This window comes from Erpetoichthys calabaricus, chromosome 4 (genome assembly GCF_900747795.2).
Source record: "Erpetoichthys calabaricus chromosome 4, fErpCal1.3, whole genome shotgun sequence".
Taxonomy (NCBI): Eukaryota; Metazoa; Chordata; class Cladistia; order Polypteriformes; family Polypteridae; genus Erpetoichthys; species Erpetoichthys calabaricus.
Window position 1 is genome coordinate 86,275,128 of NC_041397.2, and position 15,644 is coordinate 86,290,771.

The 15,644-nt window shown below is 37.3% G+C and overlaps 1 protein-coding gene across 2 annotated transcripts in view; it reads left to right on the plus strand.

The window, feature by feature from the left end:
* Positions 1-15,644, plus strand: part of tbc1d4 (TBC1 domain family, member 4) — a 210,143-nt gene that overhangs the window by 129,532 nt on the left and 64,967 nt on the right. For both annotated transcript variants that reach the window (XM_028799608.2, XM_028799609.2), the window contains exons 7-9: positions 6,038-6,148; positions 11,035-11,154; positions 14,501-14,575. In XM_028799608.2, the coding sequence (XP_028655441.1) occupies positions 6,038-6,148; positions 11,035-11,154; positions 14,501-14,575 (306 nt within the window). The remainder of the gene's footprint in view (positions 1-6,037; positions 6,149-11,034; positions 11,155-14,500; positions 14,576-15,644) is intronic.

Below are 15,644 nucleotides of genomic sequence, written 5' to 3' on the forward strand. Positions count from 1 at the left end.
CTTTTGAGAAAATTATTATCTGTGTGGACCTTCTAGTGCTCAGCAGAATACAGAAAAATAAGTAAAACATTAAATCTGCCAATTTTGAGTTGCTGTAATTTGACATTAAGTTCAGATGTATACACATCTACTTCTTTATACAAGATGTTTACAGGTTTTCGTGAATTTTATATAAATTAGAACATTGTTTATGTAGAAAAACTCTTTAATTACGAAATGAAATGCTTGCAGTTATGCACAAAATTTGGATTTTTAAAAATGCCAATTTAATATTTAATAAAAAGAAAAAAATCAACTAAGCCATTAGCACATTAATCATATATATATCTACAATGTATTTTTTTATATATATATATATATATATATATATATATATATATATATATATAAAATGTATTTAAATATATATTTTATGTAATAATAATAATTCATTACATTTATATAGCACTTTTCTCAGTACTCAAAGTGCTATCCACACAGGGAGGAACCGGGAAGCGAACCTACAATCTCCCACAGTCTCCTTACTGCAAAGCATAGGGCTTCAACTAGTGATTAATGGAAATATATATATATATATATATATATATCCATCCATCCATTATCCAACCCGTTATATATCCTAACACAGGGTCACAGGGGTCTTCTGGAGCCAATCCCAGCCAACACAGGGCGCAAGGCAGGAACAAACACTGGGCAGGGCGCCAGCCCACTGCAGGGCACACACACACCCACACACCAAGCACACACTAGAAACATGTGCACTTGTATAATCACATCTTGGTATTATTTTGAATTGATATCCAAAAGTGCAAAATTGTAGCCTGCACATAATAACTGGGATGACCTCTTGTTCTAAAATACATTTCTCAATTATAAAAAAAAATCCTGGAGAGAAACAGTAGAGCGTCAAGACGTGATCTTCACGTTAAGATCACGTAAGATAGTTAAAAGACCTGCGAGGACCTTAAACATGAGACATTGTGCCAAGAGATTGACCCAGGACCGTCTCACGATGACGTAGAACATGAGATTCTTGCAAGACATGCCCTACTTACAATCAATAACAAATAAGACAACGGGGCAGCAAAACATTCAGTCGTGTGAAGAATTTGAGCACACACAGATCCAGGGTCTCAGCACATATAAAGCATATAAGGACAATATGTTATAAATGAAACGTCGACGACTAAGCAAAGAAAAAAGCAGCATGGAGAAAAGAGACTCAAAAGCGTTGGAGAGAAAAAAGAGCAAAAAAGAAAAAATAATCTAGGTGCAAATTCAGAAAATAAGGAAAGTAATTATCAGCCCGTAACAAGTGGAATTGAAACAAAGCATGTCCAATTGGCTCAGAATTAAAAGACAGAGGAGAAGACAAAGTAGAACTTCATAAACACGTTCACAAACGTTGCCGCAATAAACATGCAGAGCAGATTATGAAAACAGTGTAATTCGAAAGGCTCAAAAAAAAAAAGAAGTTAAAGATTATGAAAGTAGGAAAATTAGAAAGTATAAAAAAAAAAAGAAAGTTAAGATCGCAGTAGCGCAAACAAACGGAAATTATTACTCGAAAAAAGGGAAAATAATCGCCACGGACCAGGTGTCATTGGAAAAAAAAGCAGGACAAAGCGAGGTCAGAAATAAAAGACAGAGTAGAAAACAAAGTAAACCGTCATAAAGAGGTTACAAAACAAAGGGGCCAAACACATGCAGAGCAGGTTAGAGATAATGAAAACTGGAATTCAAAAGACTCAAAAAAAAATGTGGTGCGAAACACATGCAGATCAAGATACAGAATATGAAAGCAGAAAAAAATGACAGTGTCAAAAAAAGAAAGTAAACATCGCATTAGCACAAAAAAAGAGAAATTATTACTCGGAGAAGTAACGAAAAGGCGAATACAGATCGAATATATGGACACAGGTGATATGTCAGAAGTATGTAAATATTGTAAGGCTTTGAAGTTTAAGTCAGAGAATTTCAAAAACGTGTTTTACCTCACATGCATTTATTGGTTACTTTGCAAAAAAAATTATTAACTGCTGATGATGTAGATCGCTTTGTCTGTGCTGAAATTCCAAACAGAGAAACCTATCCTGAATTATGGTACAAAGTCATTAAACACATGTCTCACTGACCTAATTTAAAAGATTCAGCATATTGGGGCTCGAAAGATTCCAAATATTGTTTTTACATAAGTTCTGAAATAAAAGTGAAACTAATGAAATAGCAACAATTCAAAGAAAAAAAAATCTTACAAGTGTGTATGTATCTGGAAAACCATGGAGGCATGTATAAAAATAACCAAAAAGTTTATTTTTCTTCACCAGTGGGGCATGTCTTCCCCGTGAACCCCACAGGCACAACAGAGTTCCCAATAAAGCACAAAAAGTAACACAAAACACGCCCTTCTGGCACCACCACTCCTCCCTTGAAGCACAAAAGGTAACACAAAACATGCTCTTCTGGCACCACCACTCCTCCCTTGAAGCTTCGTCCTCTCCTCCCAACTCTGGCCATTGAGTGGTGGTGGCTGGCCCCTTTTATAGCCCACCTGGAAGTGTTCCAGATGCTTGACCACCTGGTTCCAATTGCACTTCCAGGTGGGGCTGAAGATTTGTCCAGCAGGGCTCCGGGACCCATGCAGCACCCCCTGGCGGCCACCACAGATCCCAACAGGGCTGTGGAGAACTCCATCTCCCATTGAGCCCTGCGGGAAACTGAGGCACCATCATCAGCCAGGGAGGCTGCCACCAAGCGTCCCAGGGGAGGTACTGATATGCCCATGATTGCTCCCCTGGAAAATATGTAGAAGGGGTGCCCCGGCCAGGCATGGGACCCCGGCCACCCGCCACAATATATATTCAAATACAGTATAAGATATTGAATTTTAACTTTCCTGGTTTTGCCTAGTTCAGTTTTAAATTGAAGATGCTTAGCTTGGTTTAACCAGCTCGCTTTCTTGTTGCATTAAAGTTTTTACAGTGTCATGTAACTTTGCCTATTTTTAAGTGGCAGTTTTAGATTTTATTTGATAGATAGATAGATAGATAGATAGATAGATAGATAGATAGATAGATAGATAGATAGATAGATAGATAGATAGATAGATAGATAGATAGATCCATATTACTAACTGAGAATGGTAAACCGGATGGACGCAGGGACATCCGGCCATGGGCCGTAGCCGCAAAAGACGTACTGCGCAAGCGCCTCCACAAAATCCCCCTTCCAAGCAACGGAAACCGGATGCAAAGCAACGTAAAATAAGAAATGAGGCGCCCATAGCACACAGAAAAAAGGAGTCAGACGCGAAACGAAACACACACAAAGAAGAGAATTGAGACCCATGACACACAAATGAGGCAATGCCCCCTAGCACAAAAAAAAAGAAGTCAGACGCGAGCGCCACACAAACCCATTGGACACAAAACGGGACAGACTACGGACATAGCACACGAAACATACACAAAAAGCAGGATTCGGACCCACGACCACATTAACATAAATAAGAAATGAGACACAAAGCACCATTACTAAACGAACCGTCCGTATTAAATATACGTCATCTGAACACATTCAAATTATGCAGCATAGGTCGATCTCATTACACTGATGCACTATTAACCGTTCAACCACAGAAAAGGCTCCATATTAACAGTGAGTGCGATCCTCCTTATTACTTATCCATATTTATAACGCTGAAGAACAAACAAGTCATGAATTCACGCTCACGGGTACAAAACGATACGGCTCGAGTGACGGGACCAAACACACGAACCCGCATGAAAAAAAACAATACATGTCGGTCGACTAACCGACATACAAAAACGGGCAAGGCTCAATACAAACAATGACCGCCGTAAACTGCAACGGGCTTCTCACACAGCACAGGCAAATCGATTACGGCTCCAGAATAGCACGTCCCAATTCCTGCACATACAACGACGCGCCTCTCAAATGGCACAGACAAAACATTCACATCAAGGACATCAACGACAGACACCTGCTAAACGATTGCGCCAGTTAGCTGACAACGCGTTCAATAATGAGTCCACTATTCATGAAAATTCATTGGGATTAATGAATGTCATTTGCAATCATTGTCATTCACTTAACTTCCCTGAAGAAACAACTGGCAATACAAGTAATGAATTTACACGTTATTGTCAAAAGGGTCAAATTTGACTGCCTCCTTTACATTCATATCCTACATATCTACAGAAGCTTCTAACTGACGAGGTACCTGAAAGTAAAAACTTTATGAACTGCATTACATCCTACAATAGTTCATTTGCTTTTGCATCTAATGGCATCCACTCACTTACTCAACACCATTGATAAACTTCTACAAACGTTGATGATTAATAATATTCCCTTTGGAGGAAAGGTACTTTTATTAGGAGGAGATTTTACACACTGCTTAGCTATTGTTTCACATGTATAAAGTGCAATATAAATAAAATTTATTATTATTATTATTATGTCATGCGCTCGGCTATTCTTCAGTCCACCTTAAAATACGCAGACAATTCGCATTGCTTTCAAAAGAGTTACGGAGATATTTGGAACAACAATTTCATTACACCAAATACCCCTTTTAACACAACGAACTATATTCTGTCCAAAAAATATTAATGTTGATCACATTAATAACCAGGTCATTTCATTACTTCCTGGAGTGGCACAGCTCTTTCTAAGCTCTGACAAAGTTGACTCTGATGACGACAATGACCATCTTAATTTCCCCTTAGAATATTTGAACACTGTTAACCCAGCCGGATTACCACAACACAATCTTAGCCTTAAAAATGGAACAATAATCATGCTATTAAGAAACCTTAACACTAAACAAGGTTTATGCAATGGTACACGTTTAGTCGTCAACACCATGCCACACAATGTTATTAAAGCAAAACTTCTTACAGAATCACATGCTAACAATACTGTTCTAATTCCTACAATTACCTTACAACTTCTGACCTGGAATTACCTTTTACACTTAAACGGCGACAGTTCCCCATTAGACCTGCCTTGACCATGACCATCAACAAATCACAAGGACAAACCATAGACAAAGTTAGCATCTACCTCTCTGAGCCCGTTTTTGGACATGGACAACTTTATTTGCTTCCTATATGCGTCATCTACACCTTCACACTATGCTATATCTCATTCATACATCACGCTCTTTGTAAATTCACAACACCAGGGGTTGGCGAGCGAAGCGAGCAGGGGGGCGGAGCCCCCTAGTAGATAGATAGATAGATAGATAGATAGATAGATAGATAGATAGATAGATAGATAGATAGATAGATAGATAGATAGATAGATAGATAGATAGATAGATAGATAGATAGATAGATAGATACTTTATTAATCCCAAGGGGAAATTCACATACTCCAGCAGCAGCAGCATACTGATACAAAAAACAATATTAAATTAAAGAGTAATAAAAATGCAGGTAAAAACAGACAATAACTTTGTATAATGTTAACGTTTACCCAAGGGTGGAATTGAAGAGTCGCATAGTTTGGGGGAGGAACGATCTCCTCAGTCTGTCAGTGGAGCAGGACAGTGACAGCAGTCTGATGATTTGATTCATGTTTATAAAAATAAAGAAGTCTGTGCTCTGGTTGTCTATGATTCAATTGGGTTTGTGTGGTTTAAATTAAATTTACAAGTTGATGATTATATCTGAATTTGCTTTGCTTAGAACCTTAAGCATAACCAGCAAACTGTGATGATGGTGAATATTTTATCTTCTTTATAATCAAAATTAATTTTATTTGTTTAAAATTTTTGAACTGTGGTTATTAATTCAGAAAGGAAAATGGTTTCAGTACATTACCCGTTCGTCACAGGGTTGATTCTGGTACACACCCAGTTTAAAGTTACCAGTTAACAAAACCTGCTTGTCTTTGGAAAACTGGAGGAAACCTTGAAGTAGCTGGATTTTTGTCAGAGTTTTTTAAAAAAAAGGAAAATAATAGTTCAGTATGACTAACACTGATGAGTTTACTTTTCTTCCTTTTTAAGAAAATGAAAGCAAGTAGTGATCAAGAGGAGAATGAGCTGGTAATACTACACCTACGGCAGTTATGCGAAGCCAAGCAAAAGACCCATGTACACATTGGAGAAGCCCCTCTGGTAACGTGCTGGTTGTTTTTTTTTTTGTGTTACAACAGTTGACATGTTTTGTGTTAAGTTTTTCAGTTCACCTAATATAATATTTATTAGTAAAGCTCATATAATGTAATTATAACCACGTCAAAGATAAAAGGACCATTTGTAAATGATGGTGTCAATCAATTACTTATTTTTTTAGTTCAGATGTCATTCTTATTATTTATTTGAATAAGTGAGTTAGAAAAAATGAATAAAATTATTTAGTCTTAGTTAAGGACTGAAAAAAAGAACAGCAATTTCATCATATATCTATTTTAATAATTAAAAAATGGAAGCTGCTTTTTCTCCTTTTCCTCCTTACCCACTGTTTCCAGTTGTAGATGACTACAAGCCTATTAATAAAGATGTACAGAGCAACCTGACAGTCGCAGACCTAGGTAGAAATAACAACATTCAGAAAATGAATCAAAGTAAATAAATGGTCACATCTTAAAATGTTTAAAAATTTAACGCCATAGCAGTTTTTCCCTGAATTGCAACAAACTGGTCAGACACACCACTGGTTTAATTTGATTTGATGTCCAAGTAGTTTGAGTAGTTACTGTCTTCAGCAAAGAGGCAAGTTTGAAATAAGGTAGTAAACTCATGTAGTGTTTTACCCTGAACTGATTGCAAAAAAAAAGTGTTCATTGCAAAAAATTGTCAATGATTTCTCAGAATCCCATTAGTACAGGACTGGGATCACTGTGTTTAGGGAATTTTTTAATTAATATTTTCACTGCAACTACTTTATTATGATTAATAAATATGATCAAGTTTGAAATTTCCTGGCTTGGTCAATTTATCTATTTTGGTGGAATTATTGTAATTTTATCATTTTAGATTGTTATTCCTTTTCAAGAACGATGTAGCCATGTTGTTGATAGCAACTACAATATTGTTAAACCACTGCTGTACAACCAATTAAGTTTGAATTTTAAAATTACAAAACCAGATACATTCACACTGCAGCTCCATTACAATTTTTACATTAATATGTGACATAGATCTGATGTTTTTAAAAAAGAGTGATTAGCAAAAAAAAGACAAGGACTTGAAACATTTATTCATTTTGTGCGAGTGGGGCATATTCAGGATAAACATCTGTACTAGCATCAACCTTCAAGCAGTCACAAAATAACTTAAAAAATAAGCAATCAAAAAAAATCAGATACAATCCAAAAATCAGTATACAATCACTTTTAGGTGCTGTGTAAACATAGCCTTAGAAGATTTGGCTAGTATGCCTACTTAAATATGTGACGAGGCAATGAATGACTGAGTGCACAGGGACCAATGTTACTGTATAAGCTTGCTGGAAGTGGTACTCATAATAATCTCAATATGGTCAGCTATTGAATCCTCTCAAATGAAAATATTGCAAACTAGCCAACCCACAGCATAGCATACGCCACATAATTATGTATTGACGGGTGAACACTTCCTGAAAGACACAGTTGTCCAAATGGGGTGGGTTTGAGGATACGACTGTAAGTGAATGAAAAGATGGATCTCTGGAGAGAGCAGCATACAATTGTCTGTGACTGAAAACTGGAGGACTGCCGCCGCGTCCCCACCTCCCAGAACGAGGGATGGGGCTGGACGGCGGTCAGGCGCGGAGGGCGGAATGGGGGAAGAGGGGAAGGGCGCCCTTTCCGCCCCCTCCGCCTCTCCGGAGAGAGGTCGGGGAAGCGAGCCCGAGAGGTTTTGGGTCCTAACCGTCCAATGCGCAATCAGGTAGTGACATTCCCATCCAAAATAGCTACTACAGGTTTGTAATGTCATTCTGGCCTCGCAAAGTTTGTCTAAGCAACAAGTTTTCTGGATAATATTCAATGAACAAGGTCACCAGTGAACCTAGCATATTCAGTGCAAACAATGCTTTGCCAGATTTTTTGTTTCAAAACTAGTCATTAATCCTGAACAGTTAAAGCTTGTTTTATTGGCTACCATGGTGCTTCACATCATATCAGCATAACAGGGCATGGTAAGAGGAGAATTTAATTAGGTATTAAAAGTTAAAAGCGCTGCGGTGGGTTGGCACCCTGCCCGGGATTGGTTCCTGCCTTGTGCCCTGTGTTGGCTGGGATTGGCTCCAGCAGACCCCCGTGACCCTGTGTTCGGATTCAGCGGGTTGGAAAATGGATGGATGGATGGATGGATGGATGGAAGTTAAAAGCGATTGTAAACATTGTCTAGTGGAAAGTATGATTCGTATTTGTGCATATCTGAGATGCTTCAACAAGCAGAAAGTCAATTTATTGGTGCAGTTTCAGAAACTGCAGTAGAAAAACCCAGAAATATAGTGCTGTGGCTTAATGACCAATGAATGATAGAAGAGGCTGGTCTTCTATTCAAAAGATTGTTATTGTTTAACTGCATTTCCCTCACAAAAGGGTTTTCTGAAAGTGGTTTATTTAACAATATTTCAGCAAACATACACGTGTTTGGGACACATACAGCTGAATATCTGATAATGGATTATGCAACACAAGTGAACCAAAAATTTTTTATGGACGTTTTCATATTGTTTAGTGTTTATTCAGCATTGGTGGTCTTCATTGAAGTGTATTGTGTTATTAACTATCTCTGTTATCCATAAAAACATGAGGTTTTCTTGGTCAAACATCACAGAATAATTATCAGATGAAAAAAAGATAATTTTAGGTGGTGTTTTCCTTAAAGAAAGTGTATAATCTCAGAAAACACACAATTATACTGGATATTAGGCCTGGGAAAGTTAATGTGTTAATTTTTACAATTAATGTGGCCTATTTAACACGTTAAGAAATATTGTCACATTCAGGGCTAGCAACAAGGTAAACACCTCAGAAACAATAATGCAAAAAGTTAAGTGTTTTATGTAAAGAATTACATACACATCCAGTCCCATATTTATATACTGCCTTTAAAAATTGTATCAAGTAAAATTTTTATTTTAAAGGTTTACAATTTTGTATTGCACTGTTCACAATGATACGCCACATGTTATTACATAGCACTGGTTTTCATTTTCTTGATTTATACATACTGACATTAGATTTTAGAGAGAATGTAAAGATTTTTTTTTTCATGTTTCGGCAAGAAGATCGATTCAATGTCATATCACATAAGTGTTACATAAGTTTGGCATACTTTCTGTAACCCAGAAAATTCCAAGGCAGACCAAAATTCTACCATCCGTAGCAGCATTAAATCTTAGATATTTTAAACTCTCTGAAGGGGCAGGACAGGGGCAGGCAAAAAAAAAGAGCTTTGAGATTGTTGTTCTCAGACAGCACTTGTGTAGAGTATAATTTTGAATGGTTGATGGTGAAGAACAATTGTTTATAGTATTTACGTAGTTTTAACACAAGTTTTAATGCCTATTTAAGAGATGCTTAGTCTTTCATTTAAATCAGTCTTTATCAGTGCATTCAAAGTCAGCAGTTTTTTAACTTTGACACATCTGTGTTTCATATGCTATGCCAATTTGATAATTAATACATTGGCTTTGTTTTCTTGTTGCTTTTTCAGTTTGCCTTTTAGGAAGGCTTTCAAATTCAGGTCGTACTTAGTTAAGTACAATTTTGTTAGAAGTTCAGGTTTAAGTTTATTTTTTTTTAATTCGTTTGTGTTGATTCTACATTGATTTTATTATTCAATGTGTATTTATTTCATGATTCATGTATTCATTCTATAATTACATGTTTTAATCTTAAGATGTGATTAATTGCAATTAATACATTTATTCTATTAATTAGTTCATTTATTTTAATCAATTTCCAACCTTTATATATATATATATATATATATATATATATATATATATATATATATATATATATATATATATATATATATATATATATATATATATATATAACATTCATATTTCTGAATTGCAGGCTCATTATTTGGATGGTTATCTACCAGATAATGCTTGTGGTTGGTCAGCCAGTCAGCAAACATCCAAATAGTCAGATTGCAATTCAGACCGATCTTCACTCTGTCAAGTAAGCAAATTAGCCACCATGGCGCAAACACTGGATGCAAAATACGACTTGTATGGCCACCAAAGCAGTACTAACTATGCTGGTAAATGTTATAAAGTAGATATCCTCACACATCATAGACTGTTATAGACAAGAAAAAGCATTAGAAGCATTAGAAAGTCCATATCACCCAATTCTATAATAATAATGATAATATAAACTCACTTTACACATTATTCCTAGTGATTACCTTCTTCAATTCAAAAGAATACATTTTCTTGTAAAACTGGGTTTTGCAGTGACTATCAACAAAAGCCAAGGTATTAGGAAAAGCAGAAATTGATGTAATGCAGAAATGTTTTTGTCATGGATTATTGTGTATAGCATGTTCAAGAGTAAGCAGCTCAAGTGACCTAATAATATTATTACTTTTTATTTGGCTAATGTCTTTACCCATGGTGGTTTATAACATTTGAGATACAATTGGTTACTTTTCATTTGGTTTTTCCAATTGGAGAAAATCCATTTGAAGTGACTTGCTCATGGTCAAATAGTGTCAGTAGCAGGATTTGAAGTCCAAAGCTTTAACCACTACACCATGCTGACTGCCAATAATATTATCTAGGAAACCTGCACATATTGAATATAGGAAAGCAGTTGGATAATTACACTATTTTTCTGATACACAAGAACAACCAATGGCACTATAATTAATGCCTGTACCTGCTCTCTCTCTCTCTCTCTCTCTCTATCTCTCATTATACTAACTTACCACTTAACACAGCCACTATATAATACAAGTGCAAATGTAAAATAAGTATTTTATAAAATAGTTTATATATCTTTGAGATTAATTGTACTCTTCTTTTTCCCACTCTTAATCTTTTTCTACAGAATGCATCAAACACTGCAGTCCCTGAAAATGTTGGGAGTATTGGCAGGTTTAAACTGGACATCCTGAAAAATAAGGCTAAGAAGTCCTTGACCAGCTCCTTGGAAAATATCTTTTCAAGGGTAGGTTGGGCAATGGTGTTTGTTTTATGAGGTGTGTAATACTTGTTAAAGTAAGCTGAGGAAAACCATGAAAGGACATTGACTTTGCTGCAGTTTTACCTTTTCCTGCAAGTGTTTATGTGTGTTATTAACTTGGTTTTAGCTTATATCACCACAGAATCTGTGTTTTGGTCCATTAATACTTTCGGATGAAAAGTGCATTTTCAGCCTGGGCTTTATTTAGACAACTCATTGAAGAATAATCATTTGTGACAAATCAGTTTATACTTAGAGGTCTTGTATCTAAACTACTGGTAACAATTATTTTCGTTTGTATCCCTTTCAAGAGATACAAGCATTTTTCATCACTACGTTTTTTTCTCATTTGTGAACCACAAATCTCCCTTATATCTTCTGGTAAATGTCTTAATTCTGAAACCATAAATATTTTTAACCTACAGATGCATCAGTTGTTAAGGCAAGTCACTTTTAACTTTTAAAGAACTTGCCTGATGACAGCGTCTCCCTGGTTTATCATTGTGCATTAATCACTTACTTTTTCTTTTCTCTCCATTGGCTTGCCCCATTTCTATGCCTCTCTGAACCGCATTACTCTCTTTCTGTGTCTCCATATCATTTTGCACTGACTTTCAGTAGCCTTCTTAATATGTAGTGATCTCGTGTTTAAGAGTTCATTGTAAAGTGTGGTTTTATTTACTTATAGTCTTTTGAACTTTGGTGTTCATCCCATGTACGTCAGAAAGTCAAAGGGATGGATATCAACAAGCTATTTCTTTTTAAAAAAAGTGCTAGCAGAAAGGTACATTTACTGTAATAACATTACATCCATCCATCCATTATCCAACCCACTATATCCTAACTACAGGGTCACGGGAGTTATGTTGGAGCCAATCCCAGCCAACACAGGGCACAAGGCAAGTACAAACCCCGGGCAGGGCGCCAGCCCACCGCAGGGCACACACACACACTAGGGACAATTTAGGATCGCCAATGCACCTAACCTGCATGTCTTTGGACTGTGGGAGGAAACCGGAGCACCCGGAGGAAACCCACGCAGACACAGGGAGAACATGCAAACTCCATGCAGGGAGGACCTGGGAAGTGAACCCAGGTCTCCTTACTGCGAGGCAGCAGCGCTACCACCGTGCCGCCCCATAACATTACATTTACATTTAATTTTACTGTTTCAAAGTAAAAGAGTTGACAGTTGATTTTGATGTTTTATGCTGCATCTGTTTTATGAGACCTTTTTTGTAAAGCTTTAGTACACAAAAGAAAGCTTTGTGTCTTTCAGTGGGAGCTTTCTAAGGTGCTTTCAATAAGCGTGTTTGTCACAAGACCCTTTCACTTGCACAGTTTTTCATCCCTTTTCATTTACAGATTTTATTTACATAATCTTAGCAAATTAGGAACAGTGGCATTGCTCTATATCAATCCTGCAATCTGACATACCAATCAACTCAGTCCAAACAGTCTGCATAAGAAAATTATTAATTTTGACTGGTCAGCAATCTATTGTTGCATATGAAAAATGCAGATGCCTGACCAGCCAAGGGCATCATTTAGGAAACACTCCAAAGTAACAGAGGTCTCCGTATGTGACCTTCTCACCAAGGAATAGGCCAGGTGACTCTACCTCAGATATCCCACCCCAGCCATGAATGAAAGAAATGTTCAACTGGCCCAAGATGAGGAACAGCAAAGAATGGAAACAGCCAAGTGAAGTCATGGAAAGAATATCACATGCAACTGTAGCTAGAAAATAGAACATGATTTCATTAATAACCTACAACTTGACAGAGGAACACTTGCTAGCAAGTGAACAAGGATAATATTGTAATTGTAAAACAAAGGAATAGAAGGGAGAGTGAGATGCTTGAAAAGAGAGATCAAAAGTGAAATTAATACAAAAGGACTAAGGCTTCACAGTTCCTGAGTCAGGAGCCCTCCATAATTAATAGAATAAATGACTTTCAGATGAATATGTTCAAAAGAAAAAGTGGAGAACCATCCTAAAATAAAGTCCAAGGAGTAAAATAAAAACAAGGATGTATTGTACTTTACCCAAAGTGATATATATGTGCACCATTCAGCCACAACATTAAAACAACCTGCTTAGTATTGTGTAGGTCGTCCTCGTGCTGCCAAAACAACTCTGACCATGGGCTCCACAAGACTTGTAAAGATGTCATGTGGTATCTGGCACCCAAGACGTTTGCAGATGATTTAAGTCCAGTAAGCTGCAAGGTGAGACCTCCATGGGTCAGACTCATTTTCTAAGCACATCTCACAGATGCTCAACTGGATTGAGATCTGGGGAATTTGGAGGCCAAGTCAACACCTAGAACTCGTACTCTATGTTCCTCAAACTATTTCTAAACAATTTTTGAAGTGTGATAGGGAATATTATCCTTCTAAAAGAGGCTACTGCTATTTGTGAATACCATTGCTGTGAAGGGGTTTATATAGTCTGTGGCAATCTTTAGGTAGGTGGAACGTTTCAAAGTTACATCCGCATGAATGCCTTGACCCAAGTTTTCCTAGCAGAACGTTTCCCAGAGCATCACAGTGCTTCCATCAACTTGGCTTCTTCCCATTGTACATCCTGCTGCTGTCTCATGGGCATGGGTTAGCATGTGCACTCTGACCTGTCTGCAGCTATGAAACCCCATATGCAAAAAGCTGTGATACTTACACATGCACATTTTTTCTTCTTTCAACATATCATCTTCAAGAGCTGACTGTCCACTTGCTGCCTAATATATCCCACCCCTTGATAGGTGCCATTGTAACAAGATAATCAATGTCATTTACTTCATTTGTCAGTGGTTTTAATGCTGTGGCTGAAAGGTGTAGTAGATCTGCGCTATCCTAGGACACTGCAGATATATTCAACAGTCTGTCAATCAGCCCTTATGGGGTTAATGGGCGATCTTACTTTAACAAGTAGATGCCATATCCCACCAGGGCAGTTTTTAAAATAAAAACATAAGATGACATCACAAGCAATGATGAATTTTAAGCCAAAGAATTCAAGATACAAAAAATGTTATGAAAATCTTTAATAAAAAAATTGAGTTGGGCTTGGTTTGCCTTTGATTCTGTCCAGCATGCTGAGGATGAATACCTGTAATAATTTCTTGAAATCTACAAAGAGACATTAGAAGGGTGTTTTTCTTTTCTGTTGATCAAAACATCTAGCACACACTTCCCTCTAGCACACACTTAATAAGTAATTATTTTGGAGATCATAATCCATAGTATCTAATTGTAATACGATTATCTTTAATTACAGCAGTATTATGACATTTTGACATTTTTCTAATTCATTTTAATCTTTGTTTAGGGAGCCAACAGAATGCGAAGTCGTCTTGGAAGCATGGACAGCTTTGAGAGATCCAGTAGTCTAGCATCTGAAAAGGTAACTAAGTAGTTTAGAATTTTACGTCAATGAACTGAGTTGTTTTCATTTTGGATATGTCTGTAGGAATTTTCTACTTAATACTATTTAACATCTGAATCAAAAGCAGATCACTGTGATGCGGTTGTTATTCCCCACTGCCTTAAGCCCCAGGATCCTATGTTTAGATTCCAGGTTTAGACACTGTTTCTGTGATGTCTGAGCATTTCCCCGATAACTAGAATGGTCTTCATTAGGTAATTTTGCTTTCCTCCTGCAGCTCAAAAGCATTAATGTTTTTGATTGGTGATGGTGACTCTGGATTGGCTCTGCATTTGTATATGCATCAGTGTGTCTTGCAGTGTTCTGGCATCTTGCTCAGACCTGATTTCATTCTAACATTGATGCATCCTGCATATTAGATTTCAACTCACCATACCTCTGTATTTAAATAAGCTGTTTCACAAAATGAGTGAATTAATGTTAATATGAATGTCTTTGTAAGAAACCGTACAATTCTCAAACCTGGTTAATTTTTTTCAGTACTGTAGGGGGAATCAACTGTGGTTAAAACTTATGTTTATGGTGTAACTGACACTGTGTCAGCTTTATTTGCATAGAAACCCAGAATGTCTGTATGCAATGACATTAAAAAAGCATTTTTTTCTCCACATTAAGCTGTATCTAATTAAAGAAATAGGTGGAATGCCTTGTTTGCTTCACACTTGATATGAGTTGACATTGACTAATGGTGTTAAGTCTGCCATCCATCCATCCATCCATTGTCTCCCGCTTATCCGAGGTCGGGTCGCGGGGGCAGCAGCTTGAACAGAGGTGCCCAGACTTCCCTCTCCCGGCCACTTCTTCTAGCTCTTCCGGGAGAATCCCAAGGCGTTCCCAGGCCAGTCGAGAGACATAGTCCCTCCAACGTGTCCTGGGTCTTCCCCGGGGCCTCCTCCCGGTTAGACGTGCCCGGAACACCTCACCAGGGAGGCGTCCAGGAGGCATCCTGATCAGATGCCCGAGCCACCTCATCTGACTCCTCTCGATGCGGAGGAGCAGCGGCTCTACTCTGAGCCCCTCCCGGATG